Genomic DNA, 24,146 nt, shown 5'->3' with positions numbered 1-24,146 from the left:
GTGAACTGCCTAGAACTGAACTTCCTCAAGGAGAGCTTCTATTAATCTTCAATTACAGTGAAGGAAATGCTGAACTAGACATTGGTTTGTCTGCACTTAAGGGTATGGTGGATACATATACTGCCAAAAGTATACCCTCCCTTAGAGGCTGCATATCTGCATATTCACATTGTGTATTCCACTTTAAATTACTTTGGACATGGATTCCTAAGTAATGGCATTATTTTGTAACTGTGGGGGTGGGAGGGGGGGGGGGGGGGGGGGGTCGGATCATGCAGTTGGGAACTGATCAACTTTGAGTATTGCTGTTCCTTCCTACCGTCTGCCCTCTTAACTCAGCACCTTGCTCTCATGCCCTCATGTCCGTCCTGGGCCTGCTGCAATGTTCCAGCAGTGAATCCCGACTCAAGCTGGAGGAGCGCCATCTCATCTTCCGATTGGGCACGTTGCAGACCCCCACTCCACCTCTTCCCCATCCCGGGTCTCAACATTGACTTCCAACAACTTTAAGCTGACCTTTCTCTTCCATCTTAAATCCCCTCCCTTTTTTTGTTCTTTTAAAAAATAAATTTCGACTACCCAATTCATTTTTTGCAATTAAGGGGCAATTTAGCATGGCCAATCCACCTACCCTGCACATCTTTGGGATGTGGGGGTGAAACCCACGCAAACATGGGGAGAATGTGCAAACTCCACACGGACAGTGACCCAGAGCTGGGATCGAAACTGGGCCTCAGCGCCGTGAGACGGTAGTGCTACCCCCAAACCCCCCTTTCTTAATATCCATACATTTATTGTCTCAGTGCAAGAACCCCTCCCACACCGGGACGATCTGTCGCTTGTTTGTAACTTTGCTACATCTTTAATGAAATCTCTCCCGGCTACAGTTTAAGATCCAACACATTTTCCCTCTTTTAGTTCTGATGAAGAGTCAAACAGACTCCAAACGTTAATTCGTGTTTTCTTTCCCTACAGAAGCTGCTAGACCTGCGCTGCATTTGGCTTATATATATCCAGTCCCGCCGCTCCACGCCCCCCGACGACAGTATAAATCTGACCCTATTTCCAGTTCTCTCCAGCTTTGACAGAGTCATCCAAACTCGAAACATTAGCTCCCTTTTCTCCACATGCTGTCAGACCTGCTGAGATTGTCCAGTATTTTCTGATATTGCTTGTACTATTGAGTATTGCTGATTCACGTGATGTTACATTTCCCTGCGTTTGAATTTCTCCTATCTCCCCTCCCCCCACCACAACCATTTTCAGCTGCTTCATCAATGACCTCCATTCCATCAAAAGGTCAGACGTGGGGATGTTTACATATGACTACACAATGTTCAGCGCCATTCACCATTCCTCAGATAATGAAGCAGCCTGTGTCCAAATGCAGCGAGAGTTGGACAATATCCAGACTTGGGCTGACAAGTGGCAAGTTACATGCGCGCCACACAAGTGCCAGTGGCACCCTCCACCACCGCCGACCAGTGGCAGCTGTGCGTACCATCTCAAGATGCACTGCAGGAACTCACCAAGGTTCCTTGGCGCCTTCCAAACCCACAACCGCTACCATCTAAAAGGACAAGAGCAGAAGATGCCTGGGAACCCCACCACCTGGAGGTTCCCCTCCAAGTCACTCACCAGCCTGACTTGGAAATATTTTAAAAATAAATTTAGAGTAACCAATTAATTTTTTCCAATTAAGGGGCAATTTAGCGTGGCCAATCCATCTACCCTGCAATGGAGCGGTTCAGTTATTAATAGAGACTGGATGGGTTGTGGTTGTTTTCTTTGAAACAGAGAAGGCTGAGGGCAGGACCAGATTAAGGTGTGTAATATTATGAAGACCAACAGGTTTGTTTCAAATCGCTAGCTTTCGGAGCACGGCTCCTTCCTCAGGTGAATCCTCTGGGCACAACATCGAGGGCCGAAGGGCCTGTTCTGTGCTGTTCTATGTTCTATGATCTTTGGGTTATGGGGGCGAAACCCATGCAAAGACGGGGAGGATGTGCAAACTCCACAAGGACAGTGACCCAGAGCCGGGATCGAACCTGGGACCTTGGCACCGTGAGGCAGCTGTGCTAACTACTGTGCCACCGTGCTGCCCTCTGACTTGGAAATGTATCGCCATTCCTTCGCTATCGCTGGGACAAAGCCCCCCCCCTAACAGCACAGTGGGTACACCTACTCCTCAAGGACTTCAGCTGTTCAAGTAGGCAACTCACCAGCATCTTCTGAAGGGCAACTAGGGATGGGCAATAAATGCTGGCCCAACCAGCGACGCCCACATCAAGTAAATTAATAAAAAATATATATACTGGCCCATTTGAGGAGATTATTTTTAGCCCTTTCCTGGAAGCGAACCTCATGAGTCCCACTCCCCCCATCCTACATGAACTTTGTGAATTAGCAAAGGCAGTCGGCGCCAGAGACTCGTGTGGCCGTAGTCGTTTTTCCTGCCTCAAACATGGCGGCCGGGCCTGTTCCCTCTTCCGCAACTGGAGTCGCGCGGTCCACGTGACTCTCCCCCTGCAAGACCTGCATCAAAGATGGCGCCGGTGGGTGGGGACTCCGGAAAGGTGTAACACCAGGCGGAACCGGAAATAGAGCCGGAGGAATTAGATGGGGGCCAGAGTACAGGGAAACGTCTGGAAGATGGAGGCGCTGTGAGTGGGGCACAGGTAATAAATGCATGAATAGACATTGTCGCCCGTAAACGAATATAGCAAACTGTAACATAATTTACATTGTGCTCGAGAGGGACAAGTCGTACATACATTAATATATATTGTCTCCTGTAAATTTAGGAATGCTATAATTAAACTAACATGCATTTTAAAACGGGGGGGGGGGGGGGACGACGACAAATAATGCTGCAATATGGTACACTTAATAATAGAGAAAAGCAATCTATAACAATACATATTCTCGTAAATTTGTATAATTCCATAACAAGACTAATTCTATAAACAGCTGCAGGCAATACATAGTTAACATAGCCTGTAAATTAATGTAATGGTATGATCCAACCAGTATACATACATTGTACAATTGAGAGGATCAGCTGGCATGAATTTACAGGGGAGAATATATATTATGTTATACCGTAGTCAGTATTGATATAATTATTGTGCAATATAATGTGTACCATAGAAGCAGCACATAAATTGATTAATGTGACTTGATTTATGCGCTGTAACTGCCTGTTTGACAAACCTGATTAAGGTTCTTGGAATGAGCAGAGGAGGTTGATGCCCATAATCCGATCGATGAGCACTTTGGATCGGCGTTTTGATAAAAGCACCATGTAATCGGTGTGTTAGCAAAAGCAAAGCTCGTGGGAAGAAATAAACAGTGGCAGTGTGGATACAGAATTGGTGAAATAACGGAGAGCAGAGAGTAGCGACGAGCGGTTGTTTTCAGGTCTGGAAATACTCAGGAGTTGGTATTGGAGCCACTGCTCTTTTTGATAGTATTAATCACCTGGGTTTGGGTGAAAATGCACCATCTCAAAGTTTGCAGATGGCGTGAATCTCGAAAATGTGGTTTTTTTAAAAGTGGGAAATTCAGGAGGATGTAGATTGGTGACATGAGCAGTTACGTGGCAAGCGCAATGAATGCAGAGAAGTATGAAGTGACACACTTTAGTAGGAAGACTGAGAAGAGGCAATACAAACTGAATGGTAAAGGGGATTGTAGGAACAGAGGGCAATGTACCTAGGCAAATCTTTGAAGGTGGCAGGATAAGTTGAAAAAAGTATTAAAAAATTAAAAAGCAGATGGGATATACAGCTTTATAGATAGAGGGTTCAAAGTCATTTATGTTCTGCCTTATTTAAACTAAAACAGTTAGACCCCAACTGGAAAGTTGTAGCTGATTCCGGGCACCACACTTCAGGTGTGCTGTCAAGATCTGAAGAGAGAGTGTCGAAAAGATTTATTGAGATGGTACTAGGGATAAAGGACTTCAGTTAATACGGGAGAGATTGGAGAAGCTGGGGCTGTTCTACGGGAGCAGCGATGGTTAGTGGGCGTTTTGACAGAAGCACAAAAAGGTTTTGAGCTTAAGAATTAACAGTTTTCCGTGGCAGAAAGGTCGGTAAGAAGTAGACACAGAGTTGAGATGCAACACAGAATCGTTACAGTGCAGAAGGAGGTCATTCGAACTATAGAGTCTGCACTGATTCTCTGAAAGAACACCCTACCTAGGCCCATCCCTGAAACCCCCACCCAAATCGCACATCTTTTGGACACTAATAGCCAATCGACGTAACCTGCACATCTATGGACTTAGAGAGGAAACCGGAGCACCCGGAGGAAACCCACGCAGACACGGGGAGAAAGTGTAGACTCCACACAGATAGTTACCCGAGGCCAGAATAGAACCTAGGTTCCTGGCACTATGAGACAGCAATGCTAACTACTGTGCCGCATGAGGGAAACAGTTTTATTCAATGCAGCCAGTTGTGATCTGGAACGTGCTGTGCGAAACGGCGATGGAAGTAGATTCAGTAGTAACTTTCAATAGGAAACTGTCAATACTTGCAAGGCTATGGGTAAAGAGGGGTGGAGTGGAACTAATTGGATTGTTATTTCGAAGAGTGGCACAAGGGGCCAAAAGGGCTTCCTTCTGTGTTGTATCATTCTGCGATTACTAAAACAGTAACAGGTAATATATATTTTACCTGTAAACCGCATGATGGGATAATACCTCTCTTTTGGGCAGCACATCTCAGAAAGGATGTAGGAAAATTGGATTTGGGAGCTAGAATAGGCCCTTTGTGCCAGCTCTGCCATTCATATAAGATTTGGCTATGGTCTCAAACTTTGTTGTCTGCTGTCCCCTGATAACCCTTGACTCTCTTGTCTATCAAGACTCCAGCTAGCCTTGAGTATATTCAGTGGCCCAGCCTCCACGCCTTTCTGGGGGAACGAGAATTCCACGGAGTAGCGTCCCGTTGAGAGAAAATAAATTCCCTGTCTCGTCACTCCCAAAAGCGGAAGCATCCTCCTGGTATCCGCCCTGACAAATCCCCTCAGGATCTTTAATGTTTCAATAATTAAGCTTGGAGGGTGCTACGGCAGCACGGTGGCGCAGTGGGTTAGCACTGGTGGATTGGCCACGCTAGGTGGATTGGCCACGCTAAGTTGCCCCTTAATTGGAAAAAATGAATTGGGTGCACTAAATTTAAAAAAAAAAAAAGGAATCAGAGGGTTCCGTTCTGAAGAAGCGTTACATAAAGATGGTTTGTAATCCCACGACAATTTTAAAAAGAAATAAGGAAATGTTCGCTGGGTGGATAGAGAGGGACCGCTCCTCAACTAGGAGAAACAGGTGATAGCGACAGCTATTCATATTTATTTATTTTTCCAATTAAGGGACTGTTTAGCGTAGCCAATCCACCTACCCTGCACACCTTTGGGTTGTGGGGGCGAAACCCACGCAAACACGGGGAGAATGTGCAAACTCCACACGGGCAGTGACCCAGGGCTGGGATCGGACCGGGTCCTCGGAGCTATTCATATTTATATAGCTCTTCCACATAATAAAACAATAACAGTCACTTCATTGAAGTGTTGTCTTACAGTATTTAGCACCAAGCCACCTAATAGGGCAGATGACTGAGAAGTTTGATCAGAGAGGTAGGATTTAAGGAGTGTCTGAAAGGAAGCATGGCAGAAGGGTTTAGGAAGGGAATACCAGAGCTTGGGACCCAGGCAGCTGAAGGCACGGCCCTTAATGGTGGAGCGATTATAATCCTGGTGATGGAGAGGCCAGAATTAGCTGAATGCAGTTATCTCAGAGGCACCATCTTTAAACTAGTCAAGCCGTTTAGGATAGAAATTAAAGCCAGTCAAGGTAATGGAGTGTTGAGTTGAATACAGATTAGATATGGTCTGGACTGTTTAATTGAATGGCTGGAGGTGTTGAAGGGGCTCCCTCCTTCAGTTCCTATGTTCTGTTAATGCTCTATTCTCTTCCTGCTTCCCTGTCCCACCTTTTTAGAGGCTGTGGTTGCGACAGAAATCTGGCTTCAGAAAATGATCAAACCATACCCACCAAGGGCCTGTTCTGTGCTGTACTGTTCTATGTATGTTCTAACAGACATTTAAAAACCCACGGACGTTTAAGGGGACTTGGAGCTGTTAAAGTCTGGTCTTGGAGTTTGTGATCCCAAAATCCCGTCCTGCGACTCCAAGTCCTAGATTGTAACCAATGGAATGCTTCCCTTTGACACCATCACCTCCCACGTGTGATCTACTCCAAGTATGCATATGATACTGAGCTCTACTGAGCACTGTCATTCCTCTATCACCCCTGTGTTGTCAGGTCCCTAGTTCCATCTCCGCCCTGGTCACTACCTCAGACTGAAGCTGGCACTTCCTGTTCAATCCCACACTGAAGAGTAACTGTAGGTTGCAGCAGTAACTGAGTGAGAATCTCAGAACCCGTGCAGAGGGGGAAGGAGCTGCTCCTTTAACTAAGTTGCTTTAAAATAAACCCAGTGAATTAATTGAATGAGACTGGAATTAAATTATGAGCATATATAGACGTTTGTGAGGATCCACACCGTGAGGATCCACACCGGCATTCCCCCCGGCCCGTGCACATTTTCTCTCCAACTCCTTGCTGCTCTTAAACCTCATTGCCAATGGCTCTGTTACCACGGCAAAAAGCAATGGAGAGAATGGGCACCCTGCCTTGTCCTACGGTGTAGCCCAAATCCCCTCCCACGATCAGTCGGTAAGAGTCCAGGTCCGGGATGTTCCACAGCACTCACCTCATAAACTCCGCATCATTAAGGGGAGCACGGTAGCATGGTGGTTAGCATCAATGCTTCACAGCTCCAGGGTCCCAGGTTTGATTCCCGGCTGGGTCACTGTCTGTGTGGAGTCTGCACATCCTCCCCGTGTGTGCGTGGGTTTCCTCCGGGTACTCCGGTTTCCTCCCACAGTCCAAAGATGTGCGGGTTAGGTGGATTGGCCATGCTAAATTGCCCGTAGTGTCCCAAAAAGTAAGGTTAAGGGGGGGTTGTTGGGTTACGGGTATAGGATGCGTGGGTTTGAGTGGGGTGATCATTGCTCGGCACAACATCGAGGGCCGAAGGGCCTGTTCTGTGCTGTACTGTTCTATGTTCTATGTTCTATCCCTGTTTGGGGCATCGACGTTCACCAAGACCACTGGCATCCCCTCCAGCTTCGCACTCACAATCACGAACCTTCCTCCCGAATCTGCCACAATATTCCCCAACTCGAAAGCCATGTTTGTTTGTCAGCACCGACCACCCCCCGCGTCTTCATAATCTAATCCTGAATGAAAGACTTGCCCTACCCACCCTTTCCTTAGCCTAGTCTGATCTTCAAATGCATTTCTTGCAAAAAGGCCACGTCCGCCTTCAAGCTCCTTGAGCGCGCGAACACATGCGACCGTTTGACTGGCCCATTTAGCCTTCTCATATTCCATGTGACCACCCACCTTCCCTGCCAACCAACTACATTCCTTCTTGAGCTAGCCCGCAGCCCGTGTCACGCGGTCCTCCAGGCCACCCTCGGGTGCCCAGCGTCACCACCTTCTTTCTTATTGCACCATTGCAGCCACACCTTTGTCAGCAGCCTCACCTCCCCTAAATAAAACAACAACTCCATTCCCCTCTGCTCCGCTAACCACCTGGCCACCACCCCCCACTGCGCTCCCATTAACTAGCCCGCCCAGCTAGCCTGGCAGCCCCCGCCCATGGCACTTAAACCTCATCCCCCCACTGATTCCCCTTCCACGCACCCCCACCCCGCTCACAACACCTCCATAGCACAAACAACAATAAAATAAGAAAAAGATGCACTCACCCTCCATGATCCCGCCACAGAACCCAACAAGACCTCTCAAAGAGAGGTTCTCCCATAACCAACAAACAAAAGGCAACAAAAGCAAAAGAGGCAGAGAAAACCAACACCTCCTCACACCACCTCTGTCCTCCCTCTCCTGCCAGTCCATTGTTTCTTAAAAATTCCACCTCCTCCTCTGGTGTCCCAAAATAATGTTCCCAGCTGTTGTAGGTCACCCAGAGGCGGGCCAGGTGTAGCATCCCAAACTTCACCCCCTCCTTAAAAACGGCCGCCTTCACCCGATTGAACCCGGCTCTCCTCTTTGCCAGTTCCGCGCCCAGTTGTGGTACCCCGGACTTCATTGCTTTCCCAGGTGCACCTCCTCATCTAGCTTGCCCACCACAATATCTTCCCCTTGTCGAGGAATCGGTGGAGCTGCAACACCATCGCCCTCAGCGGCTCATTCGCCTGGGCTTCCTCATCAATGCCGTATGCGCCTGGTCGATCTCCAGGGGCCGGGCGACGGCCCCTTCCCCAACAACTGCTCCACCGTCGTGGCTACATATGAGTCAGTGTCTGCTCCCTCGATGCCCTCTGCCATCCTCATGATTCTTCAGTTTTGTCTCTGGGAGTGGTTCTCCAGATCATCCACCTTCTCCTTTAGTCGCTTCTGGGTCTCCCGCATCATTCTGATCTCAGCCAATGAGGTAAGCTCCTCCTCGTGCTCCCCCACTGCCTCCTCCAATTTTTGAATTGCCTGGCTCTGGGACCCCAGCCTCTGCTCCACCCGATCGATCCCCGCTTTTAGTGCTTCCACCACCTTGGCCAGGTCCTCCTGCGCTTCCCTCCCCTGCCGGCCGAACTTCTCATTTAAGAAGTCCACCAGCTGCTCCGTTGACCACTGGGAAGGCAGGGCTGGCCCTTTACCCTCCGCCATCTTGACCTGTGGCGCATGACGATTCTCTTGTTCCACCTGCTCCCTTCTTCTCGACCCACTTCTGCTCCGTGGATCCATCCACCAGCGCCATCAGTGGAGTTTAACTCTCCTCAGTCACCTCTATACCTTTTCCCACCAAAACATCCGCCCAGCAAATGGAGAAAAGGACCAAAAAAACACAGAGCGCGTGCTGCCAAATATGCGACCACTTACTCCATGGCTGTCACCGGAAGTCTTGTCCATATACGTTCTTAAGTACCCTATTCACCTGCTCTGTCACCTTCAGGGATCTGTGAACAAGTACCCCAAGTTCCATCTGTTACTCTGAGCTTCCTAGTGTCCTGCCATTCATTACATACTCCCTTGTCCTGTTTCATCTTCCAAAGTGCATCACCTCGCACTTATCAGGGTTAAACATCATCTGCCACTGCTCTGCCCATCTGACCAACCCATCTAAATCTTCCTGTAACCCACCCTTTTCTTCACTTTTTAAAGAATATTTTTATTGAAAATGTTTCATTATAAACAAAATAATATAAAACAGTTAATTCAAGTTACAATGCAAAAAGAACGCAATAAATGCACAAGAGCCCCAATTAACAACCTTCCCCCAACATTAAACTGAGGCCCTTAACAACTGGGATCCAACACTGACCCCTGTGGTACCTTGCTGGTCACCGGCCTACAAACAGCCTCCTACCACCACCCTTTGTGTCCTATTACTAATTTCGGATCCATCTCACCAAGTTTCCTGAAATTCCTTGTGCTTCAACCTTCTCGATCCGTCTCTCATGTGGGACCTTGTCAAAGGCTTTGGAAAAATCCCTATAAACTACATCAACTGCAGTATCTTCATCCACACACCTGGTCACTTTATCAAAAAATTACCAAATTTGTTCGGCATGACCTCCCTCTGACAAAGCCATGCTGACTAACCCTCATCAACCCACACCTTTCCAAGTGGAGATTAATTCTCTCCTTCAGAATTTTCTCCAATAGTTTCCCTACCGCAGACATTAGACTCACCGGTCTGTAATTCCCGAGTTTATAACTACTACCCTTCTTGGTAAGTGGAACAACATTAGCTGTTCTTCACCAGTGGAGTTTAACTCTCTGGCACTTCCCCCCTGGCCAGAGAGGAATTAAAAACTTGCGTCAGAGCTCTTGCAATTTTCTTCCTGGCTTCCTACAGCAGCAATTCACCCGGGCCTGGGATTTGTCTATTTTTAAGCCCGTGAATGCCTCCAATACCTCCTCACTTCCTGTGTCAAACTGCTCAAGGTCCATTTCCTGAATACGTCCTCCTTCTCCTGAGTGAAGATCGATGAGGTATTCATTCAACACCCGAGCAAGAGTGGTTTGAGGGCCTCACGGCGCTGAGGTCCCAGGTTCGATCCCGGCTCTGGGTCACTGTCCGTGTGGAGTTTGCACATTCTCCCCGTGTCTGCGTGGGTTTCGCCCCCACAACCCAAAAATGTGCAGAGTAGGTGGATTGGCCATGCTAAATTGCCCCTTAATTGGAAAAAATAATTGGCTAATCTAAATTTATAAAAAAAAAAAGAGTGGTTTGAGGGGGCAAGGGATTTCAATCCAGGGGCCACTGGCACCAGTACTGGGGAAAGAAGGAGCTGTTCCACTGGAGCAGGCACCACATGAACCAGGAAGGGATCAGCCTCCTGGCCATGGCCTTATAAGGAGGAGAGCGGGTTCAGGTGAGAAAGATAGACCTGCATTTATATAGAACCTATCATGGCCACCAGATATCTCAGCCACTGAAGTACTTTTTGAAATATGGTCACTGTTTTAATGTCTGAAACGCAGCACCAATTTGTGCACAGCAAGCTCCCATAAACAGCAATGTTTTAATGACCAGATAATCTGTCTTTGTGGTGGGCAGCACGGTAACACAGTGGATAGCACTGTGGCTTCACAGCGCCAGGGTTCCAGGTTCGATTCCCCACTGGGTCACTGTCTGTACGTTCCCCCCGTGTCTGTGTGGGTGTCTTCCGGGTGCTCCGGTTTCCTCCCACAGTCCAAAGACGTATAGGTTAGGTGGATTGGCCATGATAAATTGCCCTTGGTGTCCAAAAAGGTTAGATGGGTTACGGGGATAGGGTGGAAGTGAGGGCTTGAGTGGGTTGGTGCAGACTCGATGGGCCGAATGGCCTCCTTCTGCACTGTATGTTGTTAATGGGGGTCAATATTGTCCAGGCACACCAGGGAGATCTCCCCGACTCTTGTTTTAGCCATGGGATCTTTCACACCCAGCTGGCCTCGGTTTAACAGCTCCGGCACAACATCGAGGGCCGAAGGGCCTGTTCTGTGCTGTACTGTTCTATGGTCGAAAGCCAGCACCTCCGGCAGTGCAGGCATTAGTGAGACCGCATCTGGAGCGTTGTGGTCACCTGATTTGAGGAAGAATGTAAATGCTTTGGAAACAGTCCAGAGAAGGTTTACCAGACTGATCGCTGGAATGGGAGGCGACTTGATTAAAACATCCAAGATCCTGAGGGTAGGCCTTCAGTTATATGCTTAAGTGCTGGAGCAGGCTATTAACCTGAAACCTCCTGACTCCGAGACGAGAGAGCTAGCAACTGAACCACAGCCGACTCTCCAGGGACAGCATTCTCGTCTTCCCAAATGCCTCTTGATTCGGAAGGTTCCGAATTCAAATCCCATTTCTGGACTTGAAAATGAGAGCAAATTGAAATACTAGAGTGGGAAATCAAGGCTGTAGAGCAGAGCTGCCATTTGGGGAGGATCTACCTGATGGTGGCAGGAAGCTCCAGAGAATTTAACCACAATAACCGGGCTCAGGGAAAACTATAATAAAAACATCTGAGTGAGCGCATGTGTAACACGATGGATGAGTCAATGGCACAAATTGCAGGCTTTGGTCTAGAAAGACAGAGGTTGAGGGGGTGACCTGATAGATGTCTACAAGATTGAGGGGCATGGGTAGAGTGGATGGGCAGGCACGCTTTCCCAGGGTGGAAGGGTCAGTCACCAGGGGGCATAGGTTTAAGATCTGTGGGGCAACGTTGAGAGGAGATTTGCGAGGAAGGGTTTTTTTACCCAGAGGGTGTTGAGTATGGAATGTGCTGCCGGGGTGGGGGGGTTGTGGAAGCAGATACATTAATGGCGTTCAAAGGGCATCTTGACAAATACATGGATAGGATGGGTATAGAGGGATACGGCACAAGGAAGTGCTGAGGCTTTCGGCAAAGGTTGGTATCATGACCGGTACAGGCTTGTAGGGCCAAAGGGCCTGTTCCCGTGCTGTATTGTTCTTTGTTCTTTGCTTTTCAGTACAGCATCTCTGGCACTGCAGCACTCCCTCAGTACTGCAGGATTAGTGAGACCACATCTGGAGTATTGTATATAGTACTGGTCACCCTATTTAAGGAAGGATGTAAATGTGTTGCAAGCAATTCAGAGAAGGTTTACCAAACTGTTAGCTGGAATGGGAGGTCTTATGAGGAAAGGTTGGCCAGGCCAGGTTTGTATCTACTGAAGCTCAGAAGAATCTGAGGTGACTTGATTGAAACATGTAAGATCTGAGGGGTCTTGGTTGATGTGGAGAGGATATTTCCTCTCGTGGAAGAATCTAGAACTAAGGGTCACTGTTTAAAAATAAAGGGTCACCCATTTAAGACAAATGAGGAGAATTTTCTCTCAAAGGGTCATGAGTCTTGGGGAACACTCTTCTTCAAAAGACAGTGGAGGCAGAGTCTTTGAATTTTTAAAAAATAAATTTAGACTACCCAATTCATTTTTTTCCAATTAAGGGGCAATTTAGCGTGGCCAATCCACCTAAGCTTGCATTTTTTTTTGGGTTGTGGCGGCGAAATCCATGCAAACACCACACAGACAGTGACCCAGAGCCGGGATCGAACCTGGGACCTCAGCGCTGTGAGGCTGCAGTGCTAACCCACTGCGCCACCGTGCTGCCCTGTCTTTGAATATTTTTAATGCAGAGGTGGATAGATTCTTAATTAACTAGAGGGGGGAGGTAGGCAGGAATGTGGGATTACGGTTACAGTCAGACCAGCCATGATCCTATTAAATGGCAGAGCAAGCTCGAGAGGCCGAGTAGCCTACTCCTAATTCCTATGCATTATCGAGAGATGGTTACAGGGTGACCAAGATTGAGAGCTAAGTGTTCTTAGAAAAGACGGGAAAATTGAAGGTGGGAGGAGGTGATGGCGATAAAGAGCGAGCTAAAGACGGTCGCGAGAAAGGATCACAGTTCAGAAAATCCGGAATGTGGAGCTGTGAAATAACGTCGGGAAGAAAGCTCAGGCGGGAGGTATTCACAGGACCCTGGCGAGTGACCGCAGTGTTAGGCAGGAAATGAGAGGAGCATTGTAACAAGGGCAATGCGATAAACTTTAAACTTCACAAACGCTCGGCAAACCAAATCGGCAAATTACAGCTTGGAGGACGAGTTTGCGGAATGCATTTAAGCAGTTTTCCATCAACACTGAGACAAGGAAATGACTCGGGAATAGGTTATTTTTAGATCCAGTGTTGTGCAATGAGATTGAGTCAATTAGTAACCACATCGTAAAATGTATGATTATAAATCAGCAATGGGGAATGTTTAAAGTAATACTTTATACTTCATTCACCTGAGGAAGGAGCAGTGCTCTGAAAGCTCGTGTTTGAAACAAACCTGTTGGACTTTAACCTGGTGTTGTAAGACTTCTTACTGTGCTCACCCCAGTCCAACGCCGGCATCTCCACATCGTTTATAATTCTGAACAACTGACGAATGAAAACGCCACTGGAAAGATGCTCCTACTGTGGCGGACGAGTAGATTAATAGTCTAGTGACAATGCCGCTGTGCCACCGTCTCACCAGGGAATGATCACTGAATTACTCTCTGAGCCACGGGTTAATCGGTGTGAGGGCCAACAAATGCCACAAGATGGGAAACCCATTTGACATGCTGTCACCCAATGTAGTTAATGCTGTCGAACCCATCAGCAAAGCTGATATTGGACATTTGAGTAGAAAAATATCAAGACATTTGTCCAAAAACCCTTTGCTGGTTGGCGCTGTTTTATTGGCAGACTCTGTGAAAGCAATGGGGGACTTTTCATTGCAAGTTCCATCGCTGTCAAACTTGGTCTCTGTGATCTTTAACCCGGTTTACAAATGACCTTGCCCGAAGCCCACCTCGCCCTCCTGATTTGAAATAACGAGGGTGGTGCATTTTCCTCACAGGGCTGTTTGAGGAGCTCTCCAAATCAATTTCTCAAGGCATGTAGCCGTGATTTAGAAGTTTTTGCATGTTACTAAGGCACTGACCAAGTACACCAGTAAAACTAACAGTGTCCTTTTTAAGTCAGCAATTTTAAAACTAGGTTATTCACCCCTTGTTTTTGACAGGGTGCTATTAGAATGTTTTTTTAGGAATGACAGACTTCAGTTCCATAGATAGATTGGAGAAGAGAAGGTTGAGAGGGGATTTGTGTTCAAAATCATGAAGGGCCTGGACAGAGTGGATAGTGAGAAACTGTTCTCCCTGGCGGCGATGTATACCCCAGCGTCCGCTCCTTCGGGGGGGGTCTCCCATTCCTGGCTTCCTCGCAAGTGCTCTGTGAGCCCAGTCCATCCCCAAGGGTCGGGAGAATGCCCCATCCCAGGCAACTTCTCAAACATGTCTGCTATGTATGCCCTAGCGTCCGCTCCTTCGGACCCCTCCAGGTACCCAACGATTCTCAGGTTCTGCCGGCGGGACCTATTCTCTAGATCCTCCACCTTCTCCAGGAGCTTCTTCTGCTGGTCTCTCAGCATCCCCACCTCCAACTCCACCGCAGTTTGATGTTCCTCCCGCTCAGCCAGCGCCTTCTCTACCTTCTGGATCGCCTGATCTTGGGCATCCAATCTAATCTCCAGCCGCCCAATTGACTCTTTTATCGGGTCCAAGCAGTCCCGTTTCTGCTTAGCAAAGCCTTTCTGAATAACTTAGATCAGCTGCTCCGTAGGCTGCTGGGTCGACAAACCAGAGGTCCGGTCCTCCGCCATGCTGTCTCCTACTGCAGCTTCAGCCCAAACCTTCTCTGCCTTTCTGTTTCTGCCTTTACGAGCACTTCTAGTCCTCCTCTCCATGCACCGATGTGGGAATTCAGTACACAATTGCCTCTGTCATCAGTTTTACAATTCAAGTCTGGTGGAAAATCGGGGAAAAGGTCCAACAGTCCGACCCGAGCGGGAGCCACCAAATGTGCGACTTACTCCTTCATAGCCGCCACCGGAAGTGTCGCGAGTTGTGTTTTTAAAAATTTAGCGTACCCAATTATTTTTTTTCCAATTAAGGGGCAATTTAGTGTGGCCAATCCACCTACCCTGCACATCTTTGTGTTGTGGGGTTCTTTCTTAGAGCTAGGATCAGGAGTAGGCAGTTTAGCGCCTCTATCCTGCTCCATCCTTCAATACGATCATGGCTGATCTCATCATGGCCTCAACTGCACTATCCTCAAGCCCTTCAACCTATTACTAATGGGAATAGAGGGATACGGACCCCGGAAGTGCAGAATACTTTAGTTTAGACGGGCAGCATGGTTGGCACCGGCTTGGAGGCCCGAAGGGCCTGTTCCTGTGCTGTACTTTTCTTTATTTTTTGTTAATTTAAAAAATCTGTCTAACTCCTCAAATTTACTCACTGTCCCAGCATCCACCGCACTCTGGGGTAGCAAATTCCCCAGATCACAGCCCTTTGAGAGAAGTAGTTTCTCCTCATCTGTTTTCAATTTGCAACCTTCTATCCTTAGTCTACGACCTCACATTTTAGAATGCCCCACAATAGGAAGCATCCGCTCCATGTCTACTTCATCCACACCATTTACCATCCTATACACCAAATTTGATCTCCCCTCATTCTTCTAAACTCTAGAGAGTATAGGCCTAAACTGTTCAATCTCTGAAAAAGCCTGCATCTCTGGAATCAATCTAATGAACCTCCTCTGAACTGCGTCCAATGCCCCTGCATCTTCCCTCAAATAAGGGGACCAAAACTGTGCACAATACTCCAGGTGCAGTCTCACCAAGGCCTTGCATAGTTGCAACAACACTTCCTGACCTTTATACTCTATTCCTTTTGATATAAATGGCAACATTCCATTTGCTTTCTTTATTACCTGCTGCACCCGTATGCTAGTTTTCTGTGACTCATGCATGAGTACACCCAGATCCCTCTGCATCAGAGCACACCGAAGTGTCTCCCCATTTCGATAATAAGTTGCCGTCCCATTTTTCTGACCAAAATGTATGAGCTCACACTTATCCAGGTTAAACTCCATCTGCCACATTTTGGCCCGCTGTCTCTATGTATTTGTAAGGTTCTTATTTCCCCATTGCAACTTACTGTCTCACCTATTTTTGTGTCATCTGCTAATTTAACCATTGAACCTCCTATCCCTGTATCCAAGTCGTTAATATAGATTGTAAATAGCTGGGGCCCAAGAACCGAACCTGGCCCTCGATGTTGTGCCAAGAGGATTTACCTGAGGAAGGAGCAGTGCTCCGAAAGTTACTGATTTGAAACAAACCTGTTGGTCTTCATAATATTATACACCTTAATCTGGCCCTCAGCCTTCTCTGTTTCAAAGAAAACAACCACAACTCATCCAGTCTCTATGAGGGCCAAAGGGCCTCTTCTGTGCTGTACTGTCCTTATGATCTGTGGCACCTCAATAGTTGCATCTTGCCATCCAGAAAAAGACCCATTTATCCCGACACTCTGTCTCTTGTCTGTCAGCCAATCTTCTATCCAAGCTAATAAATTACCCCTAAACCCTGTGACCTCACCTTGTGAACTAACCTTCTGTGCGGCACCTTATCAAATGCTATCCGCAAGTCCAGATATACTACATCTACAGGATCCCCATTATCCACTTTGCTTGTTACATCTTCAAAGAATTCTAACAGATTAGTCAAATATGATTTGCCCTTCATAAAACCATGCTGACTCTGATGGATAGTGCTTTGACTGTCCAAATGTCCTGATATTACTTCCTTAATAATGGATTCTAACGGTTTCCCAACAACAGATGTTAAATGAACTGATCTGTAATTTCCTACATTCTGCCTCCCTCTCTTTTGAATAAGGGTGTGACGTTTTATTAATCAATTTTCAGTTGCAATGATAAAACTACGGCAGGGGCTGTCGCTCTCAAATACATATTTTAATGTGGATGAAAATAAATAAGCAAATATGCTGCACATTTGTACCGGGTGGCAAATTTAGGCAGATCTGTTTGAACGTAAGCTTGAAGCACCCCTCGGAAAATCCGCTCCGTTTGCCCCCAGTTTTGTGACAGTGAAGGCTCTCTGTGGTGGGAAGGTTGCCCTGTGATGACGTGCAAAGTAAATTGGGTTGATGCTGCCTTGAGAGTTGAGCTTATTGAAACTAGAAGATGCTGAAAGGTGCTTGAGATGGGAGAGGTTGTTTTTCTTTCTTCTGACTGGCAGACCTGGAATGCTGGGGACACACAGTCTAGGGACAAGGTGCGGAGATGAAGAGAAATGCTTTCAGTGGGGCAGGGATTATGAAGCTTTGGAATCGGGGCGCAGTGGTTAGCACTGCTGCCTCACGACGCCGAGGGCCCGGGTTCGTCTGGCAAACCCCGAGCCAGCACCTGGAGGCCACCACGGAGCTACCAGAAACGACCAACGGCCTCCCGGGATCGAAGGAGGCTATCCCGCTCCTGCTTCCCATTGCCTGGGAGGAACAGGAGGAGGCATTCAGCCTCTTGAACCTTGGCGGCACGGTGGCATAGTGGTTAACACAGCTGCCTCACAGCGCTGAGGGCTCGGGTTCTATCCCGGCTCTGGGTCACTGTCCGTGTGGCGTTTGCACATTCTCCCCAAAGATGTGCAGGGTAGGTGGATTGGCCGCGCTAAATTGCTCCTTAATTGGGAAAAAAAGAATTGGGCCCTCTAAATTTATTTTTGAAAAGCTTTGGAATCCTCTAGCGCAGAGTGTCACGGATGCTCCGCCTTCCAGTATATGTCAGTCTGGGCAGGCGTTTTTTTTTGTTCATTCAGGGAATCGATGGAAAGGATGAGTGGGTGCGAAAGTGGAGCTGAGGTGGAATCAGCAATGATCGTATTGGATAGCAGAGCAGACTCGATGGGCCGAGTGGTCAACTCCCACTAATTCCTATGTCCTTGGGATGTTGAGAGTGGAAGGTCTGCCCTGGTGTCTTTCTTAACTTGGAGGTAATAGTCGCTCATAAACTAAAATGCAACATATGATCCTATAAATGGATAATGGTATTATAAAGAGAGAGAGAGAGACTGATTGTTAATTATTAATTATTCGGACTAGAACGGCAAGCTGGGGCGGCATGTGGTGCAGTGGTTAGCACTGGGACTGTGGCGCTGAGGACCTGGGTTCGAATCCTGGGTCACTGTCCGTGTGGAGTTTGCACATTCTCCCCATGTCTGCGTGGGTTTCACCCCCACAACCCAAAGATGTGCAGGGAAGGTGGATTGGCCGCGCTAAATTGCCCCTTAATTGGAAAAAATATACAATTGGGTACTCTAAATTTATAAAAAGAAGGAAAAAAAAAAGATTGGCAAGCTGAATGTTAAATTCACGGGCTGAGCTGAGGGAAGTCAAAACCTTTTATTGAAGAGTTCATCAATGTGCAATGAATTTTAGTGCAGACGCTTACTAGATTGCTGATCGAATAGGTCCTCCAATGGCAGAGAGAGGGGGGTGGGTGTAGAAGTAAACTCAGCTGATTCCCTGCAGTAAGTATAATCACTGCACACAAGAGAGCTGCTCATTCCAAATGGTAACATGGCTGACTTTATTTTTTAACGGCTTGTCTGCCTGATAATTGCATTATGTTCTGTGCACGTGATCAATTTGAAGCCTGCGTTCAGATCCAGACACCCATTTCCCATTGAGGTTGGCTCAGTGTGTTGCGTCTTTCCCTCTGTGTCTCTTTTACAGGGTTCAACTTTGCCAGAGTCTCTTCAGTGCCGAATTCAGCCCTGCCCGCCGCTCCCCCTCCATTCCCCCATCCCCCCCTCCCCAGCTGAGAGCTTGAATGGAGCGAGAGATCGAGCGCAGCGCAATGGCGGAGGCAGCGAGCGCGTCCTCTACCGTCACCGAGACGGTGGATGGAAACCCGCCAGCGGACACGGTGAGTGCTTTCTTTCTTCAGCCACACGCACAATGCCAAAAATCTGGTCGCTGTCACAAACGTGGGAGCAGCTAGTTTGCGCACAGCAGCAGCAGCAGCAAGGCCCCGCCAAAGGCAGTGTGACGAATGACTGGCTGATCAGTTTTAATGATTGTTCGCTCAGGCTTAGGGCACCACAGAACCAGATGTGTGAACCTCCATCCTGGACAAGTCACTGGTGAGCGCAGAGCCTGGACAGTCATGGCCGAGACAGACACTCCTATTTAGCAGGTGCAACCCAGAAAGAAAGGTTTTAATTTCATTTTTTTAATATAAATGTAGAGTAGCCAATTATTTTTTCTAATTAAGGGGCAATTTCGCGTGGCCAATCCACCTACTCTACACATCTTTGGATTGTGGGGGCGAAACCCACGCAAACACGGGGAGAATGTGCAAACTCCACATAGACAGTGACCCAAGGGCGGGATCGAATTCCGGGGCCCTCGGCCTTGTGAGGCAGTAGCTCGAACCACTGCACCACTGTGCCCCCCTCCGCATTGGGCGTGTTGAGCAGGATTTTATGTTGGTGACTCCAGAGTGGAATTAGATCCACATTCTTCCGACCCTGAGGCTGGTGTGACACCCCCCCCCCCCCCCCCCCCCCCACCCCGCCACCTTCTTCTCTCCCCCCCCCCCCCCCCCCAGCGACTGGTGTTTGTGAGGGTTGCTAATTCTTGCTTTTCTTTCACCACTTCTTGATACAACAGTGATGGTACGCCCCCAACCCCCTGCTTGTTTTTTTTAACAGGAAAATCGCAGCATTACGATCAGACTGAGGAAACGGAAAACCAACAAGAAGGTGGAGTGGACGAGCGACACCGTGGACAATGAGCACCTGGGCCGTCGCTCCTCCAAGTGTAAGTGGCACGATTGCAAGGTGTCGAAAGATGCTGCTCCAGAGGCAACGATTCGGGCCTTTGCACCAGAAATGCCGCACTAATTCTATTGTGGCAATTGTGCCAGAGGCAAGATGAAGATTTTCCTTCTGACGGGATGATCTGGAATGTTCTGCCTGAAACGGCAGTAGAAGCAGATTCTGTAATTGGGTAAACACTTGAAAGGATAATGGGACTATTTTTCTTTAACATAGAACATACATAGAACGTACAGTGCAGAAGGAGGCCATTCGGCCCATCGAGTGCACCGACCCACTTAAGCCCTCACTTCCTCCCTATCCCCGTAACCCAATAACCCCTCGTAACCTTTTGGACACTAAGGGCAATTTTTCATAGCCAATCTACCTAACCTGCACGTCTTTGGACTGTGGGAGGAAACCGAAGTACCCGGAGGAAACCCACGCACACACGGGGAGAACGTGCAGACTCCGCACAGACAGTGACCCAAGCCGGGAATCGAAACTGGGACCCTGGCACTGTGAAGCCACTGTGATATCCACTTGTGCTGCCATTTTTTCTAATGGACTATGGCATGGCTGGAAAGGCCAGCGTTGAATTCCCACCCCTCATTGTTACCCTAAATAAGATGGTGGTGGTGAGCGGCCATCTTGAACAGCTGCTGTCCATCCAGGACTAACTGGGCAGCACTTTCAGAGGCACAATGGGCTGATTGGCCTCCTCCTGTTCGGAGCAATCTGAGACGCAGCACTCTCGAACCAGGGTGCTTGCTCACACAAGAGAGTGGTGTTGTCACTGGGCTAGTAATCCAGAGAGCCAGAGTACTGCTCTGGGGTTCCAGGTTCAAACACCGCCACTGCAGACGGTGAAATATTAATTCTAGAACAATCTGGAATGAAAAGTCTAGTGAAGGGGCAGCACGGGGGTGCAGTGGTTAGCACTGCTGCCTCGCAGCACTGAGGTCCCAGGTTCGATACCGGCTCTGGGTCACTATCCGTGTGGAGTTTGCACATTCTCTGTGTTTGTGTGGGTTTGGCCCCCACAATCCAAAGATGTGCAGGCTAAGTGGATTGGCCACGCTAAATTGCCCTTTAATTGGGAAAAAATGTAATTGGAACTCTAAATTTTAGCATAACCTTGCTTTGGTTTTGAAGAAGTTTATACCCTTACCTGTCCAAAATACTCAGTACTCTCTCTCTCTCTCTCTCTCTCTCTCTCTCTCTCCCTCTCCCCTCTCTCTCTCTCTTCGCCCCCTCTCTCTCTCTTCGCCCCCTCTCTCTCGCTCGCCCCCTCTCTCTCGCTCGCCCCCCTCTCTCTCGCTCCCCCCCTCTCTCTCCCTCCCTCTCTCTCTTCCCCCTCTCTTCCCCCTCTCTCTCTCTTCCCCCTCTCTCTCTCTCTCTTCCCCCCTCTCTCTTCCCCCTCTCTCTCCCCCCCCTCTCTCTTCCCCCCTCTCTCTTCCCCCCTCTCTCTTCCCCCTCTCTCTCTTCCCCCTCTCTCTCTTCCCCTCTCTCTCTTCCCCCTCTCTCTCTTCCCCCTCTCTCTTCCCCTCTCTCTCTTCCCCCTCTCTCTCTTCCCCCTCTCTCTCTTCCCCCTCTCTCTCTTCCCCCTCTCTCTCTTCCCCCTCTCTCTCTTCCCCCTCTCTCTCTTCCCCCTCTCTCTCTTCCCCCTCTCTCTCTTCCCCCTCTCTCTCTTCCCCCCTCTCTCTCTTCCCCCTCTCTCTCTTCCCCCCTCTCTCTCTTCCCCCTCTCTCTCTTCCCCCTCTCTCTCTTCCCCCCTCTCTCTCTTCCCCCCTCTCTCTCTTCCCCCCTCTCTCTCTTCCCCCCTCTCTCTCTTCCCCCCTCTCTCTCTTCCCCCCTCTCTCTCTTCCCCCCCTCTCTCTCTTCCCCCTCTCTCTCTTCCCCCTCTCTCTCTTCCCCCCTCTCTCTCTCTTCCCCCCTCTCTCTCTCTTCCCCCCTCTCTCTCTCTTCCCCCCTCTCTCTCTCTCTTCCCCCCTCTCTCTCTCTCTTCCCCCCTCTCTCTCTCTCTTCCCCCCTCTCTCTCTCTCTTCCCCCCTCTCTCTCTCTCTTCCCCCCTCTCTCTCTCTCGTCCCCCCTCTCTCTCTCTCTTCCCCCCTCTCTCTCTCTCTTCCCCCCTCTCTCTCTTCCCCCCTCTCTCTCTCTCTCTTCCCCCTCTCTCTCCCCTCTCTTTTTCCATTGACTCTCTCACCCTCCCTCTCCCTCGCCCTCTCTGTCCCTCGCCTTGTCTCTCTCTCTCTCTCTCTCTCTCTTGCCGTCTTCACTAAATTTCCCTTCCTGTTTCCAGGCTGCTGCATCTATGAGAAGCCGAGGGCCTTTGGTGAGAGCTCATCGGAGAGCGAGGATGACGATGGCGGCTGTGGCAACGCTCACTGTGTCAGGGGCCACAAGAAACCGTTTTCAGGCGACGCCCCACATCCCGCGGACCACAACCACGATGCTCAGAACTCGAATCACGGACTCAGTCAGCCACCAGAAAACTGAAGGGTCAGGAAGGGGGAGCTGGAACCATTGAAGCCCAGGGTGGGGGGGGAAAGGAAGAGGGGTGGGATGATGTGCCTCTCCCCTGATGTGGCATCCCCTGTACACACTGTTTCCCCCCTCCCCAACCCCTCCACCTCCCTCTCCTGCCCACCGCCTGACCCTCGTCTCCGTAACTGGACATGCTAACTGAAGGTTCTCAAACAATTGTGATATTTGCTTTTCTTTACGAGGAGAGGTGTTTTTTTTTAAAGGAAATTCTAGATCTGTAAATTTCTATGGCATTTGTAAATTTATTTAAACGGGAACCATTTTTGCCATTTGCTGCGAATCCCCGGGAGGGTGCATGCGGCGCACGGGCCACGACTTGAGACCCGCCAATCGGGTTTGCACGATAGATAATCTCAAATACATTAGGAATCGGGGCGAGAGACGGGCAGAAACAAATCGCTGCGCCACCAAAACACAGTGTGAGCTGACTGGGCTGCCAAACACAGCACAGGCACATGCATCGAGTCTGGCATGTCAGCTAGAACAGTACAGCCACTGGCAGGTGGGTAGAACGTGGTTAATAGAGCGAGAGTCAGGGGCAGCACGGTGGCGTAGTGGTTAGCACTGCTGCCTCACGGCGCCGAGGTCCCAGGTTCAATCCCGGCTCTGGGTCACTGTCCTGTGTGAGTTTGCACATTCTCCCCGTGTTTGTGTGGTTTTTGCCCCCACAACCCAACGATGTGCTGGTTAGGTGGATTGGCTAAGCTAAATTGCCCCTTAATTGGAAAAAATGAATTGGGTACTCTAAATTTGTTTTTAAAAATAGGGTGAGGGTCACTGTCCAGGTTTTATAGGATCCATAGATTTTCTTTTATAAATTTATAGTACCCAATTCATGTTTTCCAATTAAGGGGCAATGTAACATGGCCAATCCACCTAACCTGCACATCTTTGGGTTCTGGGGGTGAAACCCACACGAACGCGGGGAGAATGTGCAAACTCCACATGGAGAGTGACCCAGAGCCGGGATCGAACCTGGGAGCCCGGCATCGTGAGGCAGCAGTGCTAACCACTGTGCCACCGTGCTGCACTATAGGATCCATAGATGAGGGTGGGTTAAGTACGGCATATGTGTGGCTCTTTCACTGCGTGGGTGTGTGGCGGTGTCTGTGTGTGTGTGTGTGTGTGTGTGCCTCTCTGGATCTGTAGATGTGTGTGTGTGTGTGCCTCTCTGGGTCTGTGCATGGGGTGCACGCCTCTGGGTCTGTGTGTGGGGTGTGTCCTGGGTGTGTGGGTGGGGTGCACGCCTCTGGGTGTGTGGGTGGGGTGCACGCCTTCTGGGTCTGTGGGTGGGGTGCACGCCTCTGGGTGTGTGGGTGGGGTGCACGCCTCTGGGTGTGTGGGTGGGGTGCACGCCTTCTGGGTGTGTGGGTGGGGTGCACGCCTCTGGGTGTGTGGGTGGGGTGCACGCCTCTGGGTGTGTGGGTGGGGTGCACGCCTTCTGGGTGTGTGGGTGGGGGGCACGCCTTCTGGGTGTGTGGGTGGGGGGCACGCCTCTGGGTGTGTGGGTGGGGGGCACGCCTTCTGGGTGTGTGGGTGGGGGGCACGCCTTCTGGGTGTGTGGGTGGGGGGCACGCCTTCTGGGTGTGTGGGTGGGGGGCACGCCTTCTGGGTGTGTGGGTGGGGTGCACGCCTCTGGGTGTGTGGGTGGGGTGCACGCCTTCTGGGTGTGTGGGTGGGGGGCACGCCTTCTGGGTGTGTGGGTGGGGGGCACGCCTCTGGGTGTGTGGGTGGGGGGCACGCCGTGTGGGTGGGGGGCACGCCTTCTGGGTGTGTGGGTGGGGG

General features: G+C 49.4%; 1 protein-coding gene across 3 annotated transcripts; it reads left to right on the top strand.

Annotated features, from left to right (window-relative positions):
• Positions 1-2,592: 2,592 nt before the first annotated feature.
• Positions 2,593-22,583, top strand: ppp1r11 (protein phosphatase 1, regulatory (inhibitor) subunit 11). 3 transcript variants are annotated; one of them, XM_038816332.1, is made up of 5 exons: positions 2,629-2,678; positions 17,814-17,987; positions 18,730-18,922; positions 19,710-19,818; positions 22,117-22,583. In XM_038816332.1, the coding sequence occupies exons 3-5, from the start codon at positions 18,827-18,829 to the stop codon at positions 22,311-22,313; spliced, it is 402 nt and encodes a 133-aa protein (XP_038672260.1). In that variant the 5' UTR covers positions 2,629-2,678; positions 17,814-17,987; positions 18,730-18,826; the 3' UTR covers positions 22,314-22,583. The 3 variants fall into 3 exon arrangements, with proteins under 3 accessions (XP_038672258.1, XP_038672260.1, XP_038672259.1); XM_038816330.1 differs by lacking the exon at positions 17,814-17,987 and having other exon boundaries at positions 2,593-2,678; XM_038816331.1 differs by lacking the exon at positions 2,629-2,678 and having other exon boundaries at positions 17,682-17,987.
• Positions 22,584-24,146: the final 1,563 nt, after the last annotated feature.

This window comes from Scyliorhinus canicula, chromosome 13 (genome assembly GCF_902713615.1).
Source record: "Scyliorhinus canicula chromosome 13, sScyCan1.1, whole genome shotgun sequence".
NCBI lineage: Eukaryota > Metazoa > Chordata > Chondrichthyes > Carcharhiniformes > Scyliorhinidae > Scyliorhinus > Scyliorhinus canicula.
Note: the sequence above shows the minus strand (reverse complement) of the source record. Positions and strands in the feature narration are given on the sequence as shown.